This window comes from Pomacea canaliculata, linkage group LG12, assembly GCF_003073045.1.
Source record: "Pomacea canaliculata isolate SZHN2017 linkage group LG12, ASM307304v1, whole genome shotgun sequence".
NCBI lineage: Eukaryota > Metazoa > Mollusca > Gastropoda > Architaenioglossa > Ampullariidae > Pomacea > Pomacea canaliculata.
Window position 1 is genome coordinate 19,465,035 of NC_037601.1, and position 12,267 is coordinate 19,477,301.

Below are 12,267 nucleotides of genomic sequence, written 5' to 3' on the forward strand. Positions count from 1 at the left end.
TGTCTTCCTCTACACTTCTCTAAGTCTTTCTTTCTTTGTATTCGCTATGGAACAGTAAACTACACGGGTAGTCCACTTCCGGCAATGAGTCTCTGGATCATCCCAGGTGACAGATGGTTTTTTTCTCATGTAGTCTTTTAGTACTCATAATGATGTGCTCTGATTGGACATTGTGTCTTCCATATTAACAATGTTATACACTTTTTTTGCGAATTTTTTTAAAATATCACAGATCAGCACTGTACAAAGTTGTTATCATCACTCGTCTGATTTTGGCCGATGATCTAGCCAATGAAATAGTCGGTCTTTTTGTCTATCTCTCTTCCCCCCTTTTTTTTTTCTCTCTCTCTGTCATTTGTTGAAAAGAAAATAGAAACACGGATCATGCTGGAAGCAGATGCAGAGAAGCCCGCAGGCGTGCAGGTGACTGGGTTTGCGTGCAGCAACGAACGAGCAGCGCACCTGGACGGAGGCAGCGCAGCCTGCACTTGAAAACATATCATGGAGCCAGCCAGCCAACCAGCCAGCCAAACAGACAGCCAGACACATCCGTCTGTACGCCATGTAGCTCTCTAGTCTGTTATTGTGTGAAACAACAAACACACCTGACGAGTTACACGGCTTCCTGTAATTATCTCCCAGGAATAAGACAGGAAGTGAGACTCGCTTTGACTTCAAACGACAACATTTGTCTGTCTACATGCACTCGGCTGACTCTGAGCTTTTATTCTTTAGTGACAATAATTTATAAACCCTTCTCTTTATTCCTCCACACCCTGTCGGACCTGACTATTTCACAGAGAATTGTCAAGAAACTTCCACCATTCTTGTGACAAATCTGATCACGTGATGCTGCTTAGTCATCTGACATTCGTTCCCCGTGTTTCTTAAATTTTAGTAAAGCATTTTTTGTAATCACATAGCTCGTTGCTCTGTGTAAACAACTCGTGTTCAAACTTGTTTTTTTAATCCACTTTCTCCACCAGGGCTTTCATGCTTCCTTTCTCTTCCTGAGATCAGACGACGGTTCCAGCATCCATAATATAACCGATGCCCGGGTAGATGGTTCTTGCTGTTAGCTTTGGCACCGATTCCTCTCAGCCCAAGTCATCCCTTCTGATTAATTAGTGTGATAACAAAGACTTAGCAGCTCGGAACCTTTCTTGAAATAAAAACTCTGATGGATAAATCAACGCCCATCAGATTCTTCCCTCCGTCTCTTTCTTTTCCTCTTCCTCTCTTTCTTCTCCTCTTTCTCTAATCTCTAGTCTCTTGATTGCTCACACTCTCTTATTTTATACAAGACTTTCTCATACTCTCAATCTGACATCTCCAGTCACACTCGGCAGTACCCGAGGTGCACCGGGAGAGGCTGAAAGGCGAAACCAGCGACTAATCTAACGGTCACAGAAATAGTCCGTTTATCGGAGGGAGGAGAATACTTTACGGTCTGACGCAGACTTGCCGAGGCAGCTGCCTCCCTGCACCCTCCAGCAGCCTCCTAGCCGCTGACCCCGGGCAGTCCCTGGCTACAAGTGCGGGTGTCTGGGGTGGGGTGCAGCCAAGCGGGGTATCCAGTCCAATTATCAAAATTCCAGTTGCCGCCGTTGCTATATTCAGGCGGCGGGGGAAAAGCCGAGAAAAACATCTGTCCTCCTCCTCCCCACCGCTACAACCCTCCGCCACTTCTTACCCACATCTCTCGATTTGCTTTGCTTCTACCCCCGACCCCCAACCCCTGACCCCAACCTCCGGCAAGAGAAGCTTGGAGGTGTTCGGATTTAGCTCTCCTCCGACTTTTGCAGATGATGCACGGGTGTCATCCACCTTTCTTCACCCTGACCCTGGATGTGACCCGTAGCGTGAGTGCGTGCGTGCGTGTGTGTGGTTGTTACCTTGTTTGACATCTGACCTCTGACCGGTGAGATGACCGATAAATCTTCCCAAAGGAGAGTACCTTTGAGATTTTGTTTGTTTACCTGTGTGGGGGTGAGAGGGAGGGAAGGGTGAGTATGTGTATGTTTTCTTGCATGCTCATTTTCAGCACCATGGATACTCACTTGAGCATATAATGTGTGTGTGTATGTGTGTTTGTGTGTGTGAACACGTCTCACAACTGCCATCCACATAAACATGACAATGTTGGCAATGGAACAAAGAAAGTCGTTTGTGCGAGACAAGTATACAAAAATCTCCAGGACATGTAACTCTTGCTGCTAATCACTCACCTCATTAGCTACTCGGACTTCGAGGTGTGCAGGTAGCTAATGACCCCTGGACCCCGGAAGCAAGGATCAGATCGGTGAGAAAAAGTTTGAGGAGATGCAAGAAGAGAGAAAGAGGGAGAGAAAGCCGCTGACATGTTGTGAAGCAGTCGTGATCCCACAGAATAATTAGCGGACTTCGGAGGGAAGCCGCCAGTAAACAGGAACATCTACTGCGCAATGAAATCAGCCGAGGGAAAGGGTTGCCCCTGGAAACCAACTGTGTAGACCATAGTAAACAAAAGGCAAGTTTGCCCCGAGGGTCGCTCGTGCAGGGTGTGGAGTGCACCCAGGGGGGAGATGTCTGAGTTCACCCTCAGTTCTGTATCAACAAGTCAGGGTTAGCCCCCCACCTAGCTGCTTGGCATCTGACCAGACCGGGTAGCAACACCACGTGCATGCCACCCACCTGAGATGAGGTCACCACCTGACCCTTGACCCTTATACCCGTGGACTCCTGTCTTTGATTAGTTTATTTATTTGGCCACAGACTCTACTTGGTGCACTGTGAGCAACAGTTATTTCCACCGGACCTCCTCCGTGGTTTACTTCTCGTGAAGATAAAAAATAATTATTATAATTATGGTTTCATTTTGATATGAGATTGCGAATCATATTTTTCGTTGGTTTGATTTTATTGCGATGTACTTCTAAATATAGAATTGAGATACACAAGAAAATAAAAGCTAAAAACGTTTTTTTCCGGTAAGAGATAAGAAAAGCTTTCAGCCGGCAGTCGCTAATGTGTTTATCTCACTTGTGAAAAACCTTCTCTTTTCTGTCTGACCATTGAAATCCTGTGAGCCACATATAAAACTTTCTCCACTTCCACTCACAATAGTTTCCCTCCATTGCCTTCACACATGAGGCGGAGATAATGTTGACAATTTTGCATTTGATAAGAAAATATTCACAAAAGCAATAAACCAAGAGACTCGTGATATGTCTCTGTTTTACTTATATTCGCTACAAAAAAATATAAGAACATTTTATTTCATGTTAGATATTCTACAGCAGCCTGCCTCAAAAAAATGTGGACTAAATGCCAGTTTTTTTAATGGTTGCTTATTTACTAGCCTCTGCTTCAAATCATCATCAAAACAATCAACATCTGCCAAACAGCTTTCACCTTTCATCGTAATATAAAAATAATTTTTCATACCAATGGACGAGACAGTTGGCTCTAATTTTTTAAAATAAATTCAGATGCATTAAGACGATCAAACATTACAAAAATAAAATTGAAATCATTTGAAGAACTCTTGTGAGGCTGAGAGCTGACAAAGGAATGTAAAAATGGAGAACAATGACCTGGAAACATAATTAGACATTTCCAGAGATGTTTGTAGCCATTTATTAAACCGACAAGAATAGTCCTCCTCCAGAGCACAGACTGATGAGATAAGAAGACGGAATACTAATGTCGAGGACGAGTTGTCACCAGACGAAATAAACTAATCTGTCGTCTGGGAGATGCCTGCAGTCGAGCTCCCACCATTCCCTCCCCATCTCTCCCCTCCTTCTCCTCCCGTCTTCCCTCCAGCATGGAGGAGGCAAGCAGCATGAGTGAGGACACGACAGGAGTGTAAAAGCTTGGTTTCCACAGCTGCCAAATCATACACCAGACACCCCAGAGAAAAACATGGCAGCGGTCCTGAGTTAGTGATCTCACTACAATCAGCCTGTCATCGTCTGATTTGCACTTTTTTCTACAACACTGGCCACGAGCTGGCTTCGTCCACATCGCTCTGAAGATGGATGAGTCATTGAAAAAAACTGTTACAACCGACAGTCCACCCGTTACATGCTGTCAGTGTTATACCCACTGTATGTTGTTACCAACACTCCAGCTACCTATACTTCAATATTACTTACTTCTACCCTCACCCCACCCATGCTAACTACACCCATGATATATTTCTATCTAAAGTGTATTGGATGGTTGGGGCGGGAGGAAAGGATAAAAGATGTCTGCCCTCGGCCCTGGTGTGGAGGCAGGGAGGTCTGTCTTCTCTCTTGTTCCACTTGCTTTCGTGTAGACGTTGTGTAGCCGCGAGAAAACAAAGCTGGAGGAGGGAGGATGGTGTGGGCACAAAAAGTAAACAGCAACAACAGACGGAGTGTGACGGTGTGAGACACGGAGCTAATGACAGGCGGCGCTAATTACTGCATGATCCACCCCTCCACCCCGATCCCTTCAGCCTCGGTCCGCGATGATAGACTCTCACACACACAGAGACATGTATCCCCCACACACACACATGTATCCCACACACACACACACATGTATCCCACACACACACACACACATGTATCCCACCCACACACATCTACTAACGCTAAGGTCAAAGGGTAAGAGAGTGACGTCTCATACAGAACCTCGCTCACCAACTCACCCTCACTCATTACCTCACAAACTGTATATTCTGACTTACTGTCTCAATTTTGTTTTATGCTTAATAGCCGTTATACAGTTACTAAAATCACTGAGCTCAGCTCACTCATTTCTAAAGCATAAGTTTTGAAGTCAACAGTAAAACGGTCGGAAACGTGCTTCGTGCAGTCATCGTGTTTTCTGGAAGCTTTTTCTCTTTTTCTCTGCGACTGCGATAAGGCAGAAACATGTGGCGAGAATATGGACCGTCTGTGATCGGTTACCCCAGAGACCATAGCAACAGATAAACTGACTGCGCATGCGCAGTAGAGTAGAGCTGACGAGTTGTTTACTGTGTGGACGGTTTGAACTGGACATAAACAACTTCCGCTTTCTCTCTTGTGCTGTACGGAAACATGAAATGTCTTGATACTTAAGATATTCTTTTTTTAATTAAGCTTTGATGACATCTATTCACTAGAAAGGAATCAGACAAGTTTCAAATTAACCTCCACATACATCGAGAGTGTTGCCTCCTAAAATTTAAATATTTCCCCCATTTCTTATGACCGGAGAGGAATGCATTGAAATAACGGAGTTCACTCCAAAGCTACCCTCATTCTTTGTCTCTGTCGTCTCTGCCGAGCGAGAGTTGGCGGTCCATCTAATAATATATTTAATGCCCTTGGTTGAAGCTAGAATCACAACGGTTCACAGCTCTCACACCAGTTCACAACTCTCACACCAGTTCACACTTTCACAAGAGCTTCCTCCCAGTCTTGATTGTCTGGTTTTCGTGTGCGTGAAGAAGAGTAACCTTTTCGCACTCAGGGCAGCCTGCAATCGTACAGTTAATGCCCGGCATTTGTCTTAAGGACAACCGGAAGATACGAGGGTTACCTAAGTCCAGCGCATGCGCCTGGCAAGTAATTGTTTCTGCGTGAGATGTTGGTCCATCTTGGCTGCTAGTGAGATTTGTTTGCTTGACTGGAGCAGAAAGGTCGGAGGATTGAATTTTTCTGTGCTTTGTTCCAGGAAAAAACTATTTTTTTCTTTCTCTCTCGGCATTCAACCATGATGGTACCTGGATCAGGGTAAAGTCGGCGGAAAGAGAGGGTCTAGAGTCTAGACTACGCTTTCTGCAGACTGTGCCTAAACACCGGGAATCATTCACGGTTCGTTGCCTGACCAGGAACTCTAAGCTCTCCGTATATTTAAGGAAACAGGTGAGAATCAAAAGATTTTTTCCGGTTTGATGACGTAAGCTAGTTACAACAAGGACAAATCGAAGCTCAGAAGATTTTCTACTCACCATTGTCATCATGACCAATGTACTCCGATGTCAGAAACTGCTGCGCGAGGGACGTCTTGCCTACGCTAGCAGCGCCCATCATGTTGACCCGGAAGTAAGAGGGTGACGTGGGACTGGAGGAGCCCAGGTCAAGGGCGCTGTTGTTGTTGCTGCTGCTGCGCGCGCGGCTATTCCGGTCGCCGTCCTTGATCTCGCTTCCGGTGGACATCAAGCTGTGGGTGCTCTTCTTCTTGAAGGAGTCGCCTCTGTTGACCACCACGCCCTTGGAGGTGGTCTTGAAGGACCGCACCCTCCGCAGCCTGGTTTCTTTCGGCTCTCCTCCCTCGCCTCCGCCCCCGCCAGTGGGGACCGCCAACAGGTTGTTGGTGACGGTGGGCATACTGTTCCTTCTGGCTTGTATCAGAGCTGCTTCGTCCACGTGCAGTTCATTGGACGGTTTTTGTTCCTTAAAGGAAGCAGCTCGAGAGTGGAGCGAGGGTCCGGACCCAGGCTTCAAAGACAGTCCCGCCACCTCCAGCAAAGGCGCCTCGTGCGCCTTGAGACTCTGGTTGCTCTGATCGGAAGACGTGGAGCTCAACCTTCTGTCTTTACTCGGCCGTCGCTCATTTTTGCCACTGGATTTGCCCCCGGTGTTGATGGGGCTGCCTCCACTACCTACGCCACCGGATGATGCTGAGCTGGACATCTTGGTGCTATCTCTTCTCGAGCCGGATGAGCTTCCGGCGGTGCTGTACCCGCCGCCACTACCACCACCGCTGCTGGCCCCACCACCGCATCCACCACCCACGGAGGTGGCGGACGTCCCGTACCCGGAGCTGCCCCTACGATGCAGCTGACCGCGGCTGTCCACAGGGTTCTCATACCTGCTGCTGTGACCGTTACTGTCCGTGATGATGGTGCGCACCTGCAGACCATTCCCCTGTCGCTGGTTCTCGCTCTGCCGCGCGTGGCTCGAGAACGGCCGGTGGTGGTTGTGGTAATGGTGGTGATGTTGGTGAGAAGAGCTTCCCCCGCTGTAGAGAGCCGCGGGGTGCAGGTCGCCGTCGTCTTCGTCGTCCTGCGTCATGACGATGGTGACCGGGAGGAGGCCTCCGGCCCTGGGAGGAGAGAAGTAGCGAGGGTGAGAGCCTGGCGGGGCGGGGGACAGCTGTGGGGGCTCCAGCCTCAACGTGACGAAGCGCCGCGGCGCCGCTTGTGTCCGGGGATGTTCTGAGGGACCAGCGGCTAATGGAGGGCAGCTGGCGAGAACAACAACCCGGTTCTGTCTCCGAACGTCACTTTAGTCTCCTCGTGCCCGTGTGACGTGTCCTACCCACGTCACGTCACATCCTGCGTCCCTGTGTGCGGTCCGAGAAGCAAAAGACGAGGGCTTTATTCACTCGCCTAACTATAAAGCTTAGGAAAGCTGCGAAAACTTTCAGAAACAGAACTTTTAAATATTTTAAGGACCAGTCTGACCTTAATTTTTTTTAATAAAAAAATAACCTTTACAGACTTCTAAGACTGGATAACTGTCTTTACATATAGATAAAGTATGCAGTAATCAGTTCAGACAGATTTATATACACCTCCCGTGAATGAATCACTTGTTCAACTGCTGGCAGATTCGATCTTTAGGTTTTTACAGTGTTTATTCTCAGCTTACCGTTACAGTCCTGCGTTGTGTCCTCGATCCACGGTTGTCAGCATCGAATGACAGCAACTGGTGTCTCGTGAGTTCGTTCTTCCGTCCGTCCACCCAGGGAACAAACACCGAGTCCTCTCAGAAAGGTCGACTGTCCAGTCCACTCTATAGCAAGGACTCCGCCGTCCTTACTTTTAAAGTCTTGATAGAATTTTTTAAACTGAGAGAAGCGCTGACAATTTTTTTTTCTTTTTTTTTCACCAATATGTTTGTGAGGAACGAAACACTGTATCTTTATCTTTACATTCCCCCACACAGAGGGCGCGCGACACTTATCGCCTAATAATTCTTCGCGATTTTTAGCTTCGGTAAAAGATGCTTCAGGAAGTTGCACTTTCGTAGAGCCAGAGTGCTGGAGAGGAGGAAGCAACCTCCCAAGCTCCCCGCACTTGCGCGTGTAAACTGCCTTTGAACGCGGAGGAAGGGCGAGAGTGGCACGCGCCTCCAAAACTTGGCTGGTCGGGGGCTCACGCGCGCGCAGGCTGCGGTGGTTGCCCTGCACTGAAGTCAGCCACAGCAGCAGCAGCAGCAGGACGCATCGATTTATACCTCCAGACTTCGCTCCACCACTCCGCGAATATCACCCGCTGGACAAGAGCGCCTGATGGCTTCAGAACTATCGCTGCTGATTCCCTTTCCTTTATTGTTGGCGTTCTTTGTGTGCGTGTGTGCGTGCGTGTGCGTGTGAGTGAGAGTGTGTGTGCATGCGTGCGCGCGCACGCATGCACACACACTCACACTCACACTCACACTCACACTCACACTCACACTCACACTCACACTCACACGCACGCATTTAAACGAGTTCCTCTAACATACACTGATATCAAACGCCGCCATTTTGCTACCCCAACTGTCTTGTCTTCCCGGCTGTTGTCTTCCTCGCGGACCAAATCCTTGTTGTCTAAAGTAAACAACAATCCAATATTGTCTTTTAGTAATTCATCAATCATCTGTATCTCGGCTACAACATGCTTCTGGGTCTCGGTACTCACACCAACTCCATCCCTCACCGTGAATCTCATTCGGTGTGAACAGGTTCCAGCATGCCAGCATCTGTTATTGATACACAGACGTTCGTTGCTGCGGTGCGTCAAATGCTGCAAGCAGACGATGTTTGCAGCGAATGACCATGCCATTGAAAAATGAAAAAAAGAAATATAAAATAGGATCCCGTTTCTTAGAGATATCATTCAGTCTTTGAAGCAGGTGTTATGGCTGACGATCGTGATGATGTCTGTAATCGTGGAAGTGAGTGTTTGCCGTGCGAAATGAGTAATCATTTTATTTATTTGTTTGTATAGCTCGTTTTTCTATCATTGAAGGCGGGTTCAAAGCGCTTTAGACACACACAAACACAAGGAACATAAGTACGAGGAGAAAACCATCGACGCGAACAGATGTTGCATCAAGAGAATCGGAGACGAGATCTGAACCCACGACATTTGCTTCTCGTTCTAGCCACTGCGCCACCTAGCACCCTCAGATGTGTTGAAGGTTGAAAAATAAACAAATATCTGTAGTGTTTTCATCTGTATGCTAACAATATTCCAGAAAAAATATTTGTTCTTAAAATTTCTGAAATATGTGTTAGTTATTTCTCCTGAGTGAAGATGTTTTGGGAAGAACTCTACAAAATCCTCGCCATCAGCACTGCATTTTTGTGCATGTAAATTATTTTGACACAAAATTCAGGCACGTTTTTGAATGTCATTATCTCCAGCATCTTTGAATGCATTTTTCAATATGCAATACATGCAATGTCCCCGAGGGAAAATTCTTGAAAAATGTCACAGGAGAAATCTTAAGAATGAAAAAAAAATAATAATACATTTCGCGATAGCAGAAAACCATCGTTTATTTTAATCAGAAATGGTTGGATTGTGGAGCCATTCGGTTGTCGTTTATTTATTTTTGCTCTCTCTCTCTCACACACACACACACATACACACAGGCTGGTATACTGGTGTTCATGGTGTATTGACGGCGGGTAGGCAGCTCGAGGCAATAACTCAACACAGAGTTTCATTAACGAGCATGGCAATTAATCACCCGACTCTCACGACAAAACACCGGAGCAGTCGAGTACACAATAAGTTGGGCATCCATGGAGGCCACCAGAGCCTGTGGAATCTCTTCTGGTGAAGATTCTCAAAACCATTGCCCGTGTCCCTCTGGAAACACAGACAAAGGAGTGAATATCGAAGGCTGCCTCCAAACTGCTGAAGGTTGTCTTAGTATGTCATAAATTAATCATGTTAATAATAATAATCATCATCATCATAATAAACAACGCGAGACACTTCGTAAAGAGCGTGCTCTTCGCGATGACACAAGGAGACATGGACAACAGTCGAAGGAAGGAAGGAAGAATAAACAACAGTAATGACTAATAAAATACAAAATATGGCAAAAAAAGAATCGGGTAACAAGAACAGAGTGGGGTTTGAAGATGGGCTAGCATTTTGTGGACTGTTGTTAGGAATTGTTTGTTTGTTTGTTTGTTTGTTTGTTTGTTTGTTTGTTTGTTTGTTTGTTTGTGTTTAACGCCGTGCCAGCAACTAAGGCTATATCACGGCGAATAATGCTCAGGAAAGAGATAAGTAGATCATATATATCATATTACAGATCATAGATATATTAAGAGTACTTTCAGAGCAGAGAAAACATATAACTTACAAACATATTTATTGACTTTGATAACATATGGAGACAAGTCCATACAGTCGTTATCCCCATAGAAACACAAATGTCAGTTTGTCGACAGCAGATCGAGTAGAGGAATTTTTTTTTTTCTTTTAATGTCTTGATCTTCAAATTTATTTTTCCTGCCATCCACACGAAAGCTGACAACTGAGTTCACACTCAGGTCCCACAGATGGGTGAAAAGCGGGTGGAGGAGAAAGGGGGAGGCCTCGTGCGACGAAGTTATTTGTAGCCACCCTGCACGCGCGGTAGATCACGTGATTTATGGCGCTCATGTCTGTCGGTCTTTTCTGTTGGCTAGATAATTTACTTTCGCACGGAAAATATTTTTCTTCTCCCCTCCGTTCCCTCCCTTCCATCCCGACACACGCACACACTTCGTGGGCCACAGCGCACGAGCAGACAAAGCAATCCGCTAGAAACCTGTCAATTAAACTGCCTTGGCGTTGAGAGATTCTTTCTTCATTTTTATCTTTCTTTTCTTCACTCGTTCACTCTTCCACTCTCTTCTTGTCTTCTCTCGTTTCCTTATTTTCTCCTTTATCTCTGCCTATCTGTAGGTATCTTCCTCTTTCTCTGATCTCTTCTCCTCTCACTAGACCTCTACCTCTTTTTACCTCCGATTTTTTTCTCCTCCTCCCGTTATTCCCGTCTATATGACTGCCTATCATTCTCTCTCCCATCTCTCCCCAGCCCCTCGAAGCTCTCCTGCCTCTGTTGGTTTTGTTGTTGTTGGTTTTTTTTTATACTTCTTCCCCAACCTCTTCTTTCACCTACCTACCCTCCTCTCTACCTCTGACTTTTGTACCTTCCCCCTTCCTTACTCTTTTTTTCTGTACCTCACCCCCTCATCCCTTCTTCCATTTCCTCCCTATTCCTTTCTCTACCCTCATCTCTCTCCTCTACCTTCGATTTTCTGTACTTCTCAGCCCCCCCCCTCTCTCTCTCTCCACACACAAACAGCAACAGCAGCAACAACAACATATGATGGTATTCAAGCCCGTGCGTGAATCGCCCGCATCCACGAGGTACCTGCATGTGTACCTGATGTAAAGCGGAGAGACGCATGACCTGCGGACCCTACCCCCTCCTCGCAGCAACACGTGAAAGCAATCTGTATTTCCCATTTTCTGTGGGGCCTTACTGCAAAGAAAAACAAGCAAAACAACAACAACTGCGTAATAGGAACATATGCTGTGGTCACCTGGTCAGCGCGGTCAGCTTACAAGTGAAGGAGTGAGACAGGGTGTCTTCTGTTGGGGGTGTTGTTGTTGGCGTTTGTCATTGTACTGTTTCCCTTTATAAATCTTTTTTTCTTGTCTTTTCCTTCTTTCTTTATCTTTGAAATATCATGTACTCTCTGAAAATAATACACAGCTGATATCTTTTTACTGGTTTGAGGTTAACTTTTCTTCCAATAATGTGAATAAGTGTATGAAGCCAGAAGCTTCAGTAATCCATAGCAAAAGACCTAGCACAAAATAACAAAGATGGTGAAAACATATTGAATGACGGTAACAAATCAACACAAAGTATGGAATACGTAGTATAAAAGACAATTCACAATATTTGCACATACAATAAACAAAAGTAAACAACAGGAAATAATGGCTGAAACAGTGGTTCCTCTTTGACCAGAGGTCACAGAAATCTGATGGAATTTACATCTCTGATACCGATTAAAAGATTTCTGAGAAGCCACTTTCACATGATTTCATACACTAGGCTGATTAAATTCCAAAGTAGTTTTCGAGGGAGGTGAGGCATTAATCACTTTCATTTGTTGCTCTAAAATGCCGACACTTTGTGTTGAAGTGTGCGATTATATGCATGCATACACACGTCTGTACCCATTGGTAAATCTCACTGCCAGTCAGTGCACCTGTGTGTGTGTTCCCCGATATTAAATTCCTGCTTATTTTGGATG

At 45.9% G+C, this 12,267-nt stretch overlaps 1 protein-coding gene across 1 annotated transcript in view; it reads right to left on the minus strand.

The window, feature by feature from the left end:
* The window catches only part of LOC112576879 (GTP-binding protein RAD-like), a 50,672-nt gene extending 42,411 nt beyond the window's left edge, over positions 1-8,261 (minus strand). Inside the window, exons 1-2 of the mRNA XM_025259698.1 lie at positions 7,596-8,261; positions 5,951-7,287 (exon numbers count right to left, since the gene is read on the minus strand). Coding sequence (XP_025115483.1) covers positions 5,951-7,016 — 1,066 coding nt within the window. The 5' untranslated portion in view covers positions 7,017-7,287; positions 7,596-8,261. The remainder of the gene's footprint in view (positions 1-5,950; positions 7,288-7,595) is intronic.
* Positions 8,262-12,267: the final 4,006 nt, after the last annotated feature.